Source organism: Amia ocellicauda, chromosome 20 (assembly GCF_036373705.1).
Source record: "Amia ocellicauda isolate fAmiCal2 chromosome 20, fAmiCal2.hap1, whole genome shotgun sequence".
NCBI lineage: Eukaryota > Metazoa > Chordata > Actinopteri > Amiiformes > Amiidae > Amia > Amia ocellicauda.
In genome coordinates, this window is record NC_089869.1 from 1309283 (window position 1) to 1327049 (window position 17767).

General features: G+C 41.3%; 1 protein-coding gene across 1 annotated transcript in view; it reads left to right on the forward strand.

Moving 5' to 3' along the window:
• Nucleotides 1-17767, forward strand: part of LOC136715947 (slit homolog 1 protein) — a 209423-nt gene that overhangs the window by 100521 nt on the left and 91135 nt on the right. Inside the window, exons 5-6 of the mRNA XM_066693370.1 lie at nt 9616-9687; nt 17638-17709. Coding sequence (XP_066549467.1) covers nt 9616-9687; nt 17638-17709 — 144 coding nt within the window. The remainder of the gene's footprint in view (nt 1-9615; nt 9688-17637; nt 17710-17767) is intronic.

The following is a 17767-nucleotide window of genomic DNA, read 5'->3' on the forward strand; positions in this document are numbered from 1 at the left end:
CACATGGCAAAACAAAACATGTTTATGAACAACTAGTGTATGTGTATGTTTATTATCATATTCATTAATATCAAACTTAGCCCTACGATGCAATGTTGAGGGGCCGGGTTGAATGGGACAGTCACTAGGTCAGTGCATCCCCCTCTTCTACCTTTTTTCCTTTCAAAATATAAATCCTATTTACAGATATGGACAATTATACATTGCAAAGCGTGTGAACCCATGTAGAACAAAAAGACTATGGACTATGGACTAGACTTAAGCAAAATGTGCCCTACCTGTGAATAACAAATTAATAACTTGTGCCGACTGCAGTTTAATTTATTGTCTGAAGCCAGTTTATACCACCATAAATTAAAATAAAAGATTGGGTTTATATAAAAGAAAAACTAAAGACATAAATGTATTGTGAGAAAGTGTTTTATGTTTTTGTTCTTGTACAGTTTTAGTAAAGTCATTACAGATCCTGGCCATAGCACACCTGTAACCAAATAACAGCTGTGTGTGTGTGTGTGTGTGTGTGTGTGTGTGTGTGTGTGTGTGTGTGTGTGTGTGTGTGTATGTGACTGTGTACAGGAAACAAAGCCCAGAGTCATTGTGTGTTCTAGTTTTGGTTTAAATTAATTAATTAATTAGAATTAGTATTAGTATTGGAATAAGAGAGAGAGAGGGAGATAAAAAAGTGTCTTTCTGTCCTGGGTCAGTGCTTCATTAAAGACCCTGTGAGAGAGTGAGACCCCTGAAGGGTGAGGAGTTAAGTAATGCATTTGTCTCCTTCCCCAGCTGTGCTGTGGTGTTGCCTTGGGCTGAAAAGGGAGAGCAAAGGACTGAAACTTCAACCACTCAGTCTAGACCTCTCAGTGCACTGTTACACATAAGAAACTAATAGTTGTATGTGAGAACTCTGTTTTGAATCTTGAGTCCCAAATACATAGAATATTTTCCACCACATTTTGAAGATGGCTTTGAATGATCTTTCCCTGTTTGTTTTTAAAAATCACATATGTTTTTTAAATTGACCTGTCAATCTTTTTCTAAAGGCCTCATAAACAATTAGAATTGTTCTCTTTTAAACTCCTTGTTTTTATCTTGATTTTTAATTGTTATTTTTAATGTACTAAATCACACATGTTCTTTGTATTCATTGTTGTTTTATATTGCTTGTAGGATGTCTCTGGACCAACTTCTCAATCAGGCTTTAGTCTTAATGGATAAATGAATCTGGTTAAACAAATAGAAGGAGAAAATAACATAATGTTTACAAACAGGAGGATGTCACTTCTACCATCATGCTGATTTGGGAGCAGCCTATTTGTTATTGATTTTGCATTGTGAAATATTGTTTCATCTGTATGTCTGCTGATCAATACATAATAAGCACTGTTTGCTGTGTAGATCAGCACAACAATGGCCCAAGGTACTGATTGCATACATGTTTATCAAGTAGACAGGTATATCTGCTCCAAGGCCTGTTTGAGTGATCACTGAGTGAGAATGAGAACAATTTAATGATAGAGTCCAAGGTAACCATAAACCCAGCATAGACAGAGATGATTTTCCGTTGAAGTTGAGCACACATGACAAAGGATTACTCATGAGAATCAGAGGTAACAAGATATATAACCCAACATTCACTCACTGCTCAGAATTCAAAGGTTGGGTCCTCCGCTTTGCTGTTGCTTTATTTTAATAAACAAAATGGTTGAGAACATCTGGATTACCTTTTGTGATTTTGAATACCTAAATCAAGTCTCCATGTAACCATCTCTGTTCCAGGCTAAACAGATTACATTTCCTTAATCTGTCAGATTACACATTTTGCTTTAGACCTTGCTCTGCTTTGAATTGTCCCTAGAGCAGTGATTGGACTGGGCCTGGGAATGGATTGTATGAGCAGAGATGATGAAGTTAATTTCGGAACTGAGTAGTGAGGTCACTTTAGTTGAAAGGATAAAATAGTTCTGGAGCGTCTAAAGCTTATCATTACATAGCAGACACCTTTATCCAGGGCAATTTATAATACATCATTTTAATTATTATTTGTTTTTACATAGTTACCGATTTAAGCAGTTGAGTTTTTAGTGGAGCAATCTAGGTACAATACCTTGCTTAAGGGGACAACAGCAGTGTTCCCCACCTGGGACTGAACACACAACCCTCCACTACCAGAGTCCAGAGCCCTGACCCCTAGGCCACACTGCTGCCCTGCTTGTGAAGTCTGAGAATCTCCATTGCTGAACACATCTGTTCCTGTGACACATAATGCCTGAGAAAGTCACAGCAGTTAACTTAACGCTGTCTGCTAGCATTTTCCAGAACAAGGATCTGATAACCTCTCTCTCTTTCATCTCTTGCAGCCTGTCAGCTGGAACTTAAACCATTTAATTAAGGGCAATTAGTTCTGCTATTTTGGAGATCACTTTTTTGGGAGGGAACAGCCATAGCTTCCTTCTCCAAAATCCAAACTCAGTACTGCTTTGTAGAATGTGTGAGATATACCTGTCTCCCTTGAAACACTACTGGGAATCTGCATGTTCTGCACACCTAACAGCATAATGTTATAGCTGTGTTACAGAAACATAACATACTTTATTACTATGTGTACATTTACATTATGTTACTAGTAGATTATGCTTTATACATGTAATAGGAACATTAGTATTTTACTTCATTAACACCATGCTGATGTATTTATTTATTTTTTAAATGGAAACAGCTCTGTAATAAATACCTGTCTGTAACAATCATGATATAAATCAGCCAAAACTGTTTTCCACATTATTTCTCAACATTTAAGTTTATGAATTTTTTGAGTTTTGAGATTTGCGTTGTAAAAATGCAGTTTAATAGCATTTATGGCACAAGCTTTTCAGTATTGAATGGCAAAATGCAAATTATGGGGTGGATGTGCAACATTGACTTGAAGGTGCATATCAGTTAGATGGCTTTCAGGTGACATCAGGTTTTTTCTATCTTGTAAGTCCCTCACACCCGCTTATTTGAATTCAGTGCTTTAGTTAAGTCCCCTTTTAAACCCCCTATTGGTGGATAACTTATTTATTTTCATACTAGAAAAAACAAAAGCTATAAACTGAAATGTTGATAATGAAACTGTCCAGCTGAGGTACTTCAGAATCACAATACTGATGTTGGATTCTAAAGATTTGTTCTGGATCCAATCTTCAAAACATGCCAAGGCTTTTCCTTCCTCACTTTAATAGAGCAGTAAAACAAGTAGCAGGAGTTTGTAAAAAATGTTTATGAGAAACTGGTCTTTCCATGAAAAGAATGGGGATCTGATTTCCTGCCATGCTCTTGCAATCAATGTCCAGTAAATTTAATGTACCCTGTCTGTCTCTAGGTAGCAGAAGCCCCTACCCGCTTCTGCTATATAAAACAATGCAGACATGCAGACATCCACCTAACCAAATTAGCATACATATGCAAATTAGCACACACATTAGTGTACATGCAAACGCCAGCACCAAGCTCACACAAGAACTGAATGTTCCCTTCAACTGTGTTACCTAAAATATATATAATTGTTTTTACAAAAATGGATGTAATAAGAGAATGATTACAAAATGATGTCCATTTTCTGTCCAAAGGGTTAACTAACTTAATGAGGCTGTTAACATTTTTTCACTTTTGGCCTCAAACCAAAGAAAGACATGAAAATATATATATGCTTCCTTCTGCACCTGGATGGTACAGTAGGAAAGAGTGAGAGATAGAGAGAGACTGCTGTATTTGAACAGCCCCCCAGCCCTCCCTCTTTTCTCCTTCCAGGAGCCACAATTACCCCCCCGCTATGCCAGGGCCTAATCCAGTCAAACTCACATGGCCAGGGGAGGTGTCCCAGTCCCTGTAAGCAGCAACGAATCGTTTTAGAGCGTGCTAAAAGGATTAGGAGAGGCTTAGGCTGCCAATTCAGCACAGAATAAGCAGGCCCTCCCTTTTGCTGTTCTCAACTCAACACATACACATACATATACAGGAACATGCACAGAGGTTCAGGGTTCAAAATGAGAGCAGCTGGTCAGTTTAAGTGCCAGAGAATAGCGTCAGGCCAGGTCACCCCACTGGGTGGGAGCATGACTAGAGGTGCTCCCTCTTGACCCAGGAGACCTACTTATCTTGGGGTTTGAGCAGGGGCAGAGCAGAGCAGCGGGAAGGGGGTAACATATTTTTGTTTTTATAGGCCCTGTCCATTAACCTAAGGACATCTTGGAGTGGACTGTTGTAGTCACACAAGGGTGAGCTCAAGGATGTGCTTTGTATTCTTTTTTTTTTTTGTCTTCTTTTGGAATTTGGAATGTCTCCTTAAACACATATAGCATAATTGTCTGGCATTCAAAATAGTGAGGCGCCCATCATTAAAAAAGGATGTGTGCTGTGGAATCGTTATAGGTACTTTTTGTTATAATAATAATATAAGTTATTTATCATCTGAGGAGAAAGCTTTTTTTCCTCAATGTTTTGTGTTCTGCAGTAGTAGTGACATACTTCCTATTATCCCTTTATACCTGAAGAGCACCACAGGCTCTACTTTTAATTTGGTTACATCCTCACTCAAAGCTTCACAAGCCCGGGAAAGCATCAGACAAACACTTCCACCTGGCATTAAGTGAAACATTTGTTTTCCTCTTTTGAGTACCTGTCTGTTCTAATGTTGGATTGTCACGATTTATTACTCATATTTGGGCAGTTGTTAATTCAAGGTGACTGCATTGCCGTTCCCTGATACTTACATCTTGTCTGGTTTAGTATGCAATCATTTTTCTAATGTATCAGTACAGGATTTACTTTGCTTTATGTAAAATTGAAGGAATAGATATTGTCAGTTGGTTTGGTCATCATGAATGTTTAGGTTTTTATGCTTTATATTTTTTCTTTATCAGCTTGTTCTCTGACTAGATTTATTTGATTATACATTGAATTTGGTTGTCATACTTTTGTTACAGTTTGTAGAAACAGATCACATCTAATGTCCATATAATTCTAAGGGAATTTGCAAAATAAAATAAAAGTGAAATTATGATTCTTTTTTTAGATTGGATTTTTTTTAATTTTCAAACTTTAAAACTACACTGATGTGTATGATCTGAAATGTGTTATATATATATATATATATATATGGTGAGAAAAAAGTTCATTTTAAAATGACACACACACACACACACACACACACACACACACACACACACACACACACACACACACACACACACACACACACACACACACACACACACACACACACACACACATATATATACACTCACCTAAAGGATTATTAGGAACACCTGTTCAATTTCTCATTAATGCAATTATCTAACCAACCAATCACATGGCAGTTGCTTCAATGCATTTAGGGGTGTGGTCCTGGTCAAGACAATCTCCTGAACTCCAAACTGAATGTCTGAATGGGAAAGAAAGGTGATTTAAGCAATTTTGAGCGTGGCATGGTTGTTGGTGCCAGACGGGCCGGTCTGAGTATTTCACAATCTGCTCAGTTACTGGGATTTTCACGCACAACCATTTCTAGGGTTTACAAAGAATGGTGTGAAAAGGGAAAAACATCCAGTATGCGGCAGTCCTGTGGGCGAACATGCCTTGTTGATGCTAGAGGTCAGAGGAGAACACGTACAACCTTGAGGCGGATGGGCTACAACAGCAGAAGACCCCACCGGGTACCACTCATATCCACTACAAATAGGAAAAAGAGGCCACAATTTGCACAAGCTCACCAAAATTGGACAGTTGAAGACTGGAAAAATGTTGCCTGGTCTGATGAGTCTCGATTTCTGTTGAGACATTCAGATGGTAGAGTCAGAATTTGGCGTAAACAGAATGAGAACATGGATCCACTGTGCAGGCTGGTGGTGGTGCCACCATTAGGTGTGGGGGATGTTTTCTTGGCACACTTTAGGCCCCTTAGTGCCAATTGGGCATCATTTAAATGCCACGGCCTACCTGAGCATTGTTTCTGACCATGTCCATCCCTTTATGACCACCATGTACCCATCCTCTGATGGCTACTTCCAGCAGGATAATGCACCATGTCACAAATGTCGAATCATTTCAAATTGGTTTCTTGAACATGCCAATGAGTTCACTGTACTAAACTGGCCCCCACAGTCACCAGATCTCAACCCAATAGAGCATCTTTGGGATGTGGTGGAACGGGAGCTTCGTGCCCTGGATGTGCATCCCACAAATCTCCATCAACTGCAAGATGCTATCCTATCAATATGGGCCAACATTTCTAAAGAATGCTTTCAGCACCTTGTTGAATCAAGGCCACGTTGAATTAAGGCAGTTCTGAAGGCGAAAGGGGGTCAAACACAGTATTAGTATGGTGTTCCTAATAATCCTTTAGGTGAGTGTATATACATATATATATATATATATATACATATATATACATATATATATATACATATATACATATATACATATATATACATATATTATATATATATATATATATATATATATATATATAGTTAAAGTTTAAAGTCCAGATATACCAAAACACAGGAATAGAGAGGATTACATTATGTGCCAGTCTATGTATGTATATTTTTATTATTTTTCCAAAAGTATTGGGACAACAGGCTCTTTGCAGTTTATTTCATATGGTGTATGTCCACCCTAGGCCATCCATCGACAGGAGGGAGATTATTGTCAAAAAGATTTGTATGCATAAAAAATAATTACAGATACAATAAACTCCCAAGAATTTACGAGCATGACTTCAAAACAAAATTACGAATTGGAAAGAGCGTGAAATCACGATCACAAATACGTCACAAAAGGTCACAGGCAGAGATTGTGGGAGCAATCAATGATCATTTAACAGCATATGCGTTCAGCTGGGGAATGCTGGTGTTGTGACGTGAATGTGCATGCAAAATGCTGATGCTAATTCTTTTTTCTAAATAAATAAATGCCAATGCTGTCAAAATACCAATGCTAGATGCTTAAGGGAATAGCAGAATTAAAAACAAACAAATCACCTGGGCCAGATGGTATATTTCCAACAGTACTTTAAAAAATTAGGGAAATTATTTATAAGCCGGTAAATCAAATATTCCAAATGACACTTAGAACAGGGGATGTACCAACTGACTGGAAGTCAGCAAATGTCATACCAATCCACAAGAAAGGGGACAAAACTGAGCCAGGAAATTACAGACCAATCAGTCTCACCTGCATCACCTGTCAAATGTTGGCAAAAATAATTAGACAGAAAATAGAGGAGCATCTTAATGAATACCATATTCTTGGAGATAGTCAACATGGGTTTAGACGAGGCAGATCATGTCTTACTAATTATTAGAATTTTTTGAACATGCAACTTAAGCTGTAGATCATGTGAAAGCATGTGATATGTATACTTAGATTTTCAGAAAGCTTTTGATAAGGTTCCACGCCAAAGACTGATCCTCAAATTAGAAGCTGTAGGCATTCAGGCTAATGTAAGTAGATGGATTATGAACTGGTTGATGTATTGGAAACAGAGGGTGTCGATTAGAGGAGTCCCTTCTAACTGGAGTGAGGTTGTTAGTGGAGTTCCACAGGGATCAGTACAAGGGCCTTTGCTTTTTCTAATCTATATTAATGATCTGGACTGTGGGATAGTTAGCAAACTAGTCAAATTTGCAGATGAAACTAAAATAGGTGGCTCAGCAGATACAATCTCGGCAGCACAGGGTATTCAAAGGGACTTCGATATTATTCAGTTGTGGGCCAACACCTGGCAGATGAAATTCAATGTGGACAAGTGCAAGGTAATACACGCAGGTAACAGAAATGTCCACTATAATTACAGTATGGGAGGAATAGAACTAGATGAAGTATCGCATGAGAAAGACCTAGGAGTCTATGTGGACTCCTCACTTTCTCCATCCAAACAGTGTGGGGAAGCAATAAGAAAGGCAAACTGAATGTTAGGGTATATTGTCAAAAGTGTAGAACTTAAAACAAGGGAAGTAATGTTAAGACTGTACAATGCACTAGTTAGACCTAATCTGGAATACTGTGTACAGTTCTGAGCACCACACTTCAAGAAGGATATCGCTGCTCTAGAGGCAGTTCAGAGGAGAGCAACCAGACTTATTCCAGGTCTGAAGGGAATGTCCTATTTGGAGAGACTGAGGGAACTGAACCTTTTCACCCTGGAACAGAGGAGACTATGTGGGGACTTGATCCAAGTCTTCAAAATCATGAAAGACATCGACCACATCAAACCAGAGGAGCTTTTCCAGATCAGCAGGGACGCACGCACCCGGGGACACAAATGGAAATTGGGCTACAAGGCAACAGGAGACGCTTCTTTACACAGAGAGTAGTCACAATCTGGAACAAACTCCCCAGCAATGTGGTAGATGCTGAAAGTTTGGGAACATTCAAAAATAGACTGGATAGGATCCTTGGAACACTTAGTTATTAATAGACACCAAAAGAGCATGATGGGTCGAATGGCCTCCTCTCATTTGTAAACTTTCTTATGTTCTTATGTTCTTATTGTAAAACCTGCACATGCTCACAAACCAAACATTTCACTATCTATCTTGACAAGTTAATAGCTCATTTGACTTCCTCAAGTGGTAGGGTGACCATACATCCTGGTTTTACCGGTGCAGTGAAAGGAAAGGAGAATTACATAACAGATCAATTGGTTGAATGTTTCCAAGTATAAGACACCATTGAGAGCTGTGTAGTTTGCTCTCAGTGTCGTGTTGCTGTGTTAAAGGCTGTGCCCGTCTGTGTGTTGCTGTGCCAAGTATCACTGTTTTTGACAGCGGTGTCAATCTGTGTATCACAGTGTGCCACTAATTTGTTGTGCCCATCTTTGTGTTAGGTGTCGCCGCACTACCTGATTATTCTGTGCAGCTGTTTTCTTGGCACAATATAATCTGGACCTAACCCTAATCCTAACCATAACCAACTCTATAATGTTGTTCCAGGAATACCAACCACACAGCAAATCAGGTTATGCATTAGGTGTCATTTTGTTGTCTGTCGGGTGTCGCTGTGCTAATTTCTATGCCATACTCTGTATCACTGTGCTGATTGCAGTGCCAGTCTATGCATATATGTGCGTATGTGTGTTTGTGCAGTGCTGTGGTGGCAGAGTTGTTGTTTGTAGTCTTGCAGGAGGTCAGGGGAGCGGGGTGCGGAGGAAGAAGGCCAACCCCTCTTGGGAAGCAGTGAGCTCACTCTTTGGTTCCTAAACAAAAGCCCAAGCCAGTGATGCCTGCCTTTCTCTCTCTCTCTCTCTCTCTCTCAAAAACATAACCCCCTGCTAATGGCCATTGTATATGTCCCTACAAATGAGACTGTCCCCATTGCTCTTAATGGGACCCATTGTGTGTGTGTGATAGTGCTTACAGAGGTGTGTGAGTGTGTGCACAGATGGAGACAAGAAAAAATAGTGTAGCATCACTTCAGTACAGTATGAATGCATGGGAACAGTGAGATGGCTGGGGGGTTCTGTTTCTGACTCTCTAATGACGACCCCTCTGATTGACTGAGGGAATGCAGATTGTTGTTCTGACTTGGTTTAGAAGCAGGGGGCAAGTTCTGATGGGACCTTTCTCTCCCCAGGGATCTGAGTGAGAACTTCATCCAGGCCATTCCCAGGAAGGCTTTCCGTGGAGCCACTGATATCAAGAACCTGTAAGTTCAACCCATAGAAGGACAAGATTTCCCTATAAAGATGGATGAGGCCACCCCCAAACAGCTATGGAGGGAGATTACTGTCAAAAAGATTCATATTTGTAAAAACAGTTTGTACTTGATTTGATACAAATCTAAAATACAAGTACAAATCACAAACAATTAAAAGTGCAAATCAAAAATACGAGTACGACCATAGACAGGAGGGAGATTACTGTCAAAAAGATTTGTATGCATAAAAAAGAATTACAGATAAAATAAACTCCAAAGAATTTACAAGTATGACTTCAAAACAAAATTATGAATTGGAAAGAATGTGAAATCACAATCACAATGTGAGTCACAAATACGTCAGAAAGGTCACAGGCAGAAATTGTGGATTGTGTTAGCAATTGAAGAGGATGTAACAGCATATGCGTTCAGCTACGGAACACAGGTGTTGTGACATGCAAATGCTCATGCAAAATGCAGATGCTAATGCTTCTTTCTTTCTTTCTGGGCATGTGCAGGGCTTACAAATCAAATATTTAACCTAATTTCCTTCCAAGTTAATAGCTCATTTGACTTCTTCAAGTGGTATGGAGACCATACATCCTGGATTTTAATTAAATGTCACGGTGTCCCAACAATTTTCTCAAAATTGTTTAAATGTCCTGATTTTTAGCTTTCCCTTGTTTAGACTCACTTAAAACTCTTAAAATCTTTAAAATAGAGGAGGCATATTTGATCGATCACATGAAGAAGGTAACATTTTAATTTTGGTAAACCAAGCTATACTGGTAACTATATATAATACGATAATGCTACAGTAGAAGTTTTTTGGGATAACATGATAAACAATAGGCACTGAGTACGCATGCATCAGACTTGTGTGTCCAGAGACGTCTAGTTGCCTGTGAAACCATTACAAATTTGACAAATGCCTGGCAGATGTTACCCACTGCAAAAATAAATTACTACCTTGAAAAAATATGATTAATTCAACCACTACCTGATACACTGGTAACAGTGTCAGTACAAAGTAATTTTTTAGGAATCCCATACAAAATTTATGTTATTGCTGCACATGATGTTACAGATTATTTATTTAACAGACACTTATTGTAATTGATTAAGCTTATGTGGAGGTTATCCATGGATTTAATGCAAATACTGAATTTAGTTTAGGTTATGGCTGGCGTATTTATAATACTATATGAATGTTTTATCTGTCATTAGGAATAGGTTCTGCCATGTTAACTACAACCAGTTCCCTTTCAAATTGAAAGACAGCAATTACCAAATCGGAAGAGCCTTCTGACCTGCCAATCATGAAAACATATACCAAAGTTGCCCTATAGGGGCCCTGCTGGCAGGAGGAAGGACCACCCCCATCATCTGTGAAAAGTCTCCTTCTGCCAGCTGCAGTCTTTGACCTGTGTGAGACAGATAGTTCAAGCCAAATGGTAAGAAGTGTGCTCTCTGTAATCTGTGGATTACTATGGATCTATGGATGGGCGGTATGGTGGCGTGGTGGTTAGCACTGCTGCCTCACAGGTCCAGGGGTCCCAGGCTTGAGTCCCAGCTCGGGGTGCCTGTCTGTGTGGAGTTTGCATGTTCTCCCTGTGTCTGTGTGGGTTTCCTCCAGGCACTCCGGTTTCCTCCCACTGTCCAAAGACATGCAGGTTAGGTTAATTGGCCATGCGCCCTATGCTTGCCAGAATCAGCTCCGGCTTCCCCGCAACCCTCACCAGGATAAGCGGTTTTGAAAATGGATGGATGATGGGCATGTCCCCCCAGCAGAGGGACAGGGACGAGGAGTTCAGAACCAACCTCATTGCCCAGATGGCTGAGCTGTCAACAAACATGAACAGCCAGTAGCAGATGTTGGCCAGTAAGAGCTGTCCAGAGGCCAGTGTGAGGACCCAACATGTTCTGCCACAGCCAGTCTTACAGGAGGAAGGCTTTTGCTGCATGGCCCCAGGTCTGATATCACGGAACATCTGCCATTCATCAGGGAATTAGTGGCAGTTTCGGTGGCAGTGACATTTGCGGGACCCAGCACCGAATTCTAGGTGCTGATGTGCAGAGCAAGAGGCAGTGGACGTCCCCTGGGCACAGAGGAGCCTAGAAACTGCCTAATGAGAGAGAGACCGGTGAAGTCTGCAGAAACACTCCCATTTTTCCAGGACTTTGTGGAGGTGGTCAAGTCCTCCTGGACAAAGTCAAGGTCTACACACAGTAACATCACACCAGGCCGAACTGATGTGTGCCACAGAGGGAGTGGAGTGGATGGCCCTGGGACCCTTTCCCACCCATCGGGGACTCATGTCGCATGCCTGGTCCAGGCAAACTCACAGCTGGGAAAGAACCCCTCTGTGCTGCACAGCAGACCATAAGATGGAAAAAGCATATGGGGCGGAGATCCTGGTGGTCAAAGCGGCGAACGTGCTCTATATGGGAGCACCCCTCCACGATGCACACAGAGGAGATGGAACTAGTGGCGGCCTACATGATGGACCTCCTCCGAGAAGGGGGAAAGGCAATGGGGAGGTCCCTGGTGGCAAGGTCATGGCTAAGTGACACCTTTGGCTAACCCAGACCAAGAAGAAGTCTTGAAGTCTGGATGCTAAGAAGTCTGTCCTCCTCGATACCCCAATAACACCAGCGCAGACATTCGAGGAGACCGTAGACCACAGCATTGAGTGCTCGGCAAAGGCCAAGGAGGCCAAATGTGCTGACCTGCAGCAGAAACAGCGCCAGTCTCAGTCACGCCATTGGCCCTACCCACAGGTCCAAAGGAAGCAATGGGTTAGGAGGAATAAAAAACCTCAACAACAGCCGCAGACCAGCAGTGCACAAGGGAGCTACAGGCGCAAGGGCTAACAACAGCAGGCTGGAGACGTAAAGGCTGTGGTGAATCCCAAAAGCCCACTGCAAAGCCGCAGGAGTATCCATAAAGGGCCGCCATCAACACCCCCAAACCCTCCCAAGAGACCTATTGGAATTGAGCCCTGGAAAGCCTGCACCCATGACAACCAGATACACCCTCCAATTTCAAGCTGGCCCTTTCAAGCAGGGTTCTATTTGGGATTCTTCTTAGTGCCAAATAACGAGTCCAGCTAACAAACAAAGTTGCCAAAATGTTGTAAAACGTTGTGGCAACATTGTGTCTTAGCAGGGAGGGAGGCTTCAGGCCCATTCTCCACCCGAGTGGCCTCAACATGTTTCTGAAGAAGTCATATGTTGACTGCAGAGCATATGCTCCAGTCCAGCCGGCCACGTGACTGGTTCACGTCAATTGACCTCAGGGACACCTACTTCCACGTCCCCAATCTCCCAGCGCACAGGAAAAATCTGCGCTTCACCTTCCAGGGCCTGGTATACGAGTTCTGTGTGATGCCATTCAGCCTCTCACTGGCGCCCCGCACATTCTCGAAGTGCATGGATGCGGCCCTGGCCCCCCTCAGTTCAAAGGGGATAAGAATCCTGAACTACCTGGATGACTGGCTTCAGTAACATACAGCAGAGGTCATACGTCACGTGACTGCACTGGATCTTTTGGTTCACATGGAGAAGAGCTCTCTCAAGCCCGCACAGACTGTGGTGTTCTTGGGAATGCACCTAGACAGGATCGGGTCATTGAAGAACTGCCTTATACTGTTCAGGCACAGTTCAACTCTCCAACTGGTCCAATTCCAGAAACTGTTAAAACTGATGGCAGCCGCATCGAAAATCCTTCCCCTTGGATTATCGCGAATGCTGGGTAAATGCCCACGGGCTACACCTAGCAAGGCACACACATCAGCAACTGGCCGTGACTCCAAGATGCAAGGGGGCACTGGCCTGGTGGCTGAGTTACGACAATCTAAGACTCGGATCCCCCATGGGCTGCCCTCACAGAAGGTAAGTCCTCACCACAGACACCTCCAACACAAGTCTGGGTGAAGGGGACGTGGAGCAGCCTCTGGTCAACTGCTCACATCAACACACAGGAGCTGCCAAGCATTAAGAACATAAGAAAGTTTACAAACGAGAGGAGGCCATTCAACCCATCGTGCTTGTTTGGTGTCCATAAATAACTAAGGATCCTATCCAGTCTATTTTTAAATGTTCCCAACTTTTCAGCTTCAACCACATCACTGTGAAGAAGTGTCTCCTGTTTTCCGTCTTGAATGCCTTGAAGCCCAATTTCCATTTGTGTCCCCGGGTCAATGTGTGCCTGCTGATCTGGAAAAGCTCCTCTGGTTTGATGTGGTCGATGCCTTTCATGATTTTGAAGACTTGAATCAAGTCCCCACTTAGTCTCCTCTGTTCCAAGGTGAAAATGTTCAGTTCCCTCAGTCTCTCTGAGTATGACATTCCCTTCAAACCTGGCCCAGAACTGTGCACAGTATTCCAGATGAGGTCTAACTAGTGCATTGTACAGTCTTAACATTACTTCCCTTGTTCTAAATTCTACACTTTTGGCAATATACCCTAACATTCTATTTGCCTTTTTAATTGCTTCACCGCATTGTTTGGATGGGGAAAGTGATGAATCCACATAGACTCCTAGATCTTTCTCATGTGTTACTTTATCTAGTTCTATTCCTCCCATAGTGTAATTATAGTGGACATTTTTGTTACCTGCATGTAATACCTTGCACTTGTCCATGTTAAATTGAATCTGCCAAAGTCCCATTGAATAGCCTGTGCTGCTGAGATTGTATCTGCTGAGCCACCTATTCTAGTATCATCTGCAAATTTGACAACTTTGCTAACTATCCCAGAGTCCAGATCATTAATATAGATTAGAAAAAGCAAAGGCCCTAATACTGATCCCTGTGGAACAATCGACACCCTCTGTTTCCAATACATCAACCAGTTCATAATCCATCAACTTATATTACCCTGAATGCCTACAGCTTCCAATTTGAGGATCAGTCTTTGGTGTGGAACCTTATCAAAAGCTTTTTGAAATTCCAAGTATGTTTTCATCATGTTTTCACGTGATCCAAAGTTGCATGTTCAAAAAATTCTAATAAATTAGTAAGACATGATCTGCCTGATCTAAACCCATGTTGACTATCTCCAAGAATATGGTCTTCATTAAAATGCTCCTCTATTTTCTGTCTAATCATTTTTTCAAACATTACAAGTAATGCAGGTGAGACTGATTGGTCTGTAATTTCCTGGGTCAGTTTTATCCTCTTTTTTTGTGGATAGATATGACATTTGCTGTCTTCCAATCAGTTGGCACATCCCCTGTTCTAAGTATCATTTGGAATATTTTAGTAATGCACTCTCTCTGGTTGGTTCCCTGACAAATTGAGTTAGAAAGCAGTCATTTAACCTTCTCAACTAATTTTATTTCTGCTTCTGTCATCCCAACTGGGCTTTCCCAGTCTATGTTTGGAATCCCCCATTATAGCAGCCACATCCTTGCTACATGCAGTCCTGATTACACTGTACAATGCAGCATCTTTCTGAATATCTGAATTGGGTGGTCTGTAACACACTCCTACCACTAATCCTCCAGATCTTTTATTCAAAAGTTTAACCCACAAATATTCTGTTTCATTACTAGGATCTAATTTGAGTTCTTCTGCCTCAATGTCATTTCTGACATATAATGCTACTCCACCACCTCCTCGATTTTACCTCTCTCCTAAACTGTGTGTATCCTTCCAACTTGTATTCATCCCCATCATTTTCTGTAAGCCATGTTTCCGTTACTCCTACAACATCATAGTCACACACCAGCACTCTGGCTTCCAGGTCTAACATCTTGTTCCTTATACTCCTGGCATTGAGGTACAAACACTTCAGGACTTTCCTACTAGTAGTTTCCCTTTGTTTTCTTTCCTCACTGGAACATCTCCCATTGTCAGAACTCCCTGTCGCCATGGTCCCTAGTTTGCATCACTTTGAACTCAGTTATGGTTCGTGACGTTAGCACAGATGCTCAGCCTGGAATCTTGGCAGCTCCAACTATGCAAAGACTTGCTGAGTCAAGTGGACGGACTCCTGTGGCACCCCAACCCAATGCAGCTGCAGATGTGGGTTTGGTCCCTGAAAGGCTCTTGCCTAATCCTTCTGGGACTGCCAGATACCGTGGTAGAGATGGTTCAATCAGTCAGAGCCCCCTCTACCAGAGCCCAATATACATATAAATGTTCTGTCTTCCAGAACTGGTTCCTGGCCAGACATGTGGATCTGGTGTCATGCCCCATGACGACAATCCTGTGCTTCCTGCAACATCTACTGGAGGAAGGGAAGTCAGCATGCTATGATAAGATTGACAGTATTTCTGAAGGGTGCGAGATAACTGAGACCACCATTGAAGGGCACAGTTCCAGCCTGGGACTTGTAACTAGTGCTTCAACGGCTTAATGGAGTTGATCTCCTCAGGAAGCAATGACAGGGTCACGCTAAGGATAAACCTGGCCATACTACCTAAGGTTGTGTCAGTTTTTCACATCAATCAACCTATCATCCTGGAGTTGTTCACTCCCCTCCACATGAGTACCGCAGACATCACAGTCAGGGCCTTGAGGTGTTATATGGAGAGGACTGCAAACTTTTTGTCTGCTATGGGTCTACCACCAGAGGGCGGCCTGTGACTAAACAACGACTGGCTCATTGGGTGGCAGATGCGTTCTGCCTCACCTCAGAATGTAAAGGTGCCAGAGCACATCTCAGCACACTCCACGAGGGGACAGACCACGTCGTGGGCTCTTTTTTTATACATGAAAAGTATTTTGCAGTCAACATGGTGTAATCTTTCTACATCCATTTTAAAATGATTTTGTTTGTTTTTTAATTTGTTTTACAATATTCCATCATTTTCATTTGTACTTTAACATTTCTACTAAATGTTTGTAAGGTTTCTACGTAAGAAAGTGAAATTCCCTATAAATATTTCAGAAGACTGTGTAATTTTCAGTTTTTACAATAAGCATATAGCATTGGCATTTTTATGAGATTAACATTGATTTATTAAGAAAGAAAAAAGCATTAGCATCAGCATTTTGCAGGAGCATTCGACTGTCACGGCGTTCCATAGCTAAACGCATGTGCTGTTAAATCGTCGATTGCTCCCACAATCCACAATCTCTGCCTGTGACCTTTGTGATGTATTTTTGACAGTGATTTCACACTCATAAATTCTTACTCGTATTTTTGGTTTGTATTTGTACTTTTTTGTGATTTGTATTTATATGTTTGATTTGTATCTGTAATTCTTTTTTACACATACAAATGTTATTGATAGTCATCTCCCTCCTGTCTATGGTAGTACTAGTATTTTTGATTTGTATTCGTAATTGTGAGTTGTGCTCGTATTTCTGATGTGTGCTCATATTTGTTTGTGATATGTACTCGTATTATAGTTTTGTACAGAAAAATACGAATCATTTTGACAGTAATCTCCCTCTATAACAGCCCAGTTATCATAGAAATCAATGACGTGGAGATTCAAAGTTTACACAACCCCTAATTCAGTTGAGTCTTGTTTTCTCTTGGCTGACTATTTCAAAAACTCTGAAAAGATATCCTTAATACATATGTAATGAGGAAGTTTACAAACGAGAGGAGGCCATTTGACCCATCATGCTTGTTTGGTGTCCATTAATAACTGAGTGATCCAAGAATCCTATCCAGTATGACTTTAAATGTTCCCAAATTTTCAGCTTCTACCACATCGCTGGGGAGTTTGTTCCAGATTGTGACTACTCTAACATCATACATAAATACTACCAGGCTAAACCAGGAAATTTCAAACTTACAAACTTGCACTTACAGTTCTAGATGTTTTTTGTTTCTCTTTCTTCAAGCAATGGGATAGTAATGTGTGAAAGTCAGGTTTTAAAGGGGGGAAGGTGGGGGCAAAGTTAATCTAATCCAAACTTTTGTAAAATGATTACACATTTGTTTGTTTGTCTGCAAAGGCTTTCTGTGTAACTGTTCTTTGTCTGTGTGTCTTTGCAGTCAGCTGGACAAAAACCACATCACTTGCATTGAGGATGGGGCATTCCGGGCTTTGAGAGGGCTGGAGGTGCTGTGAGTATCAAACTGGTCTGGAGATTGCAATAACCAATCTTAAACATTGATTTTTTGA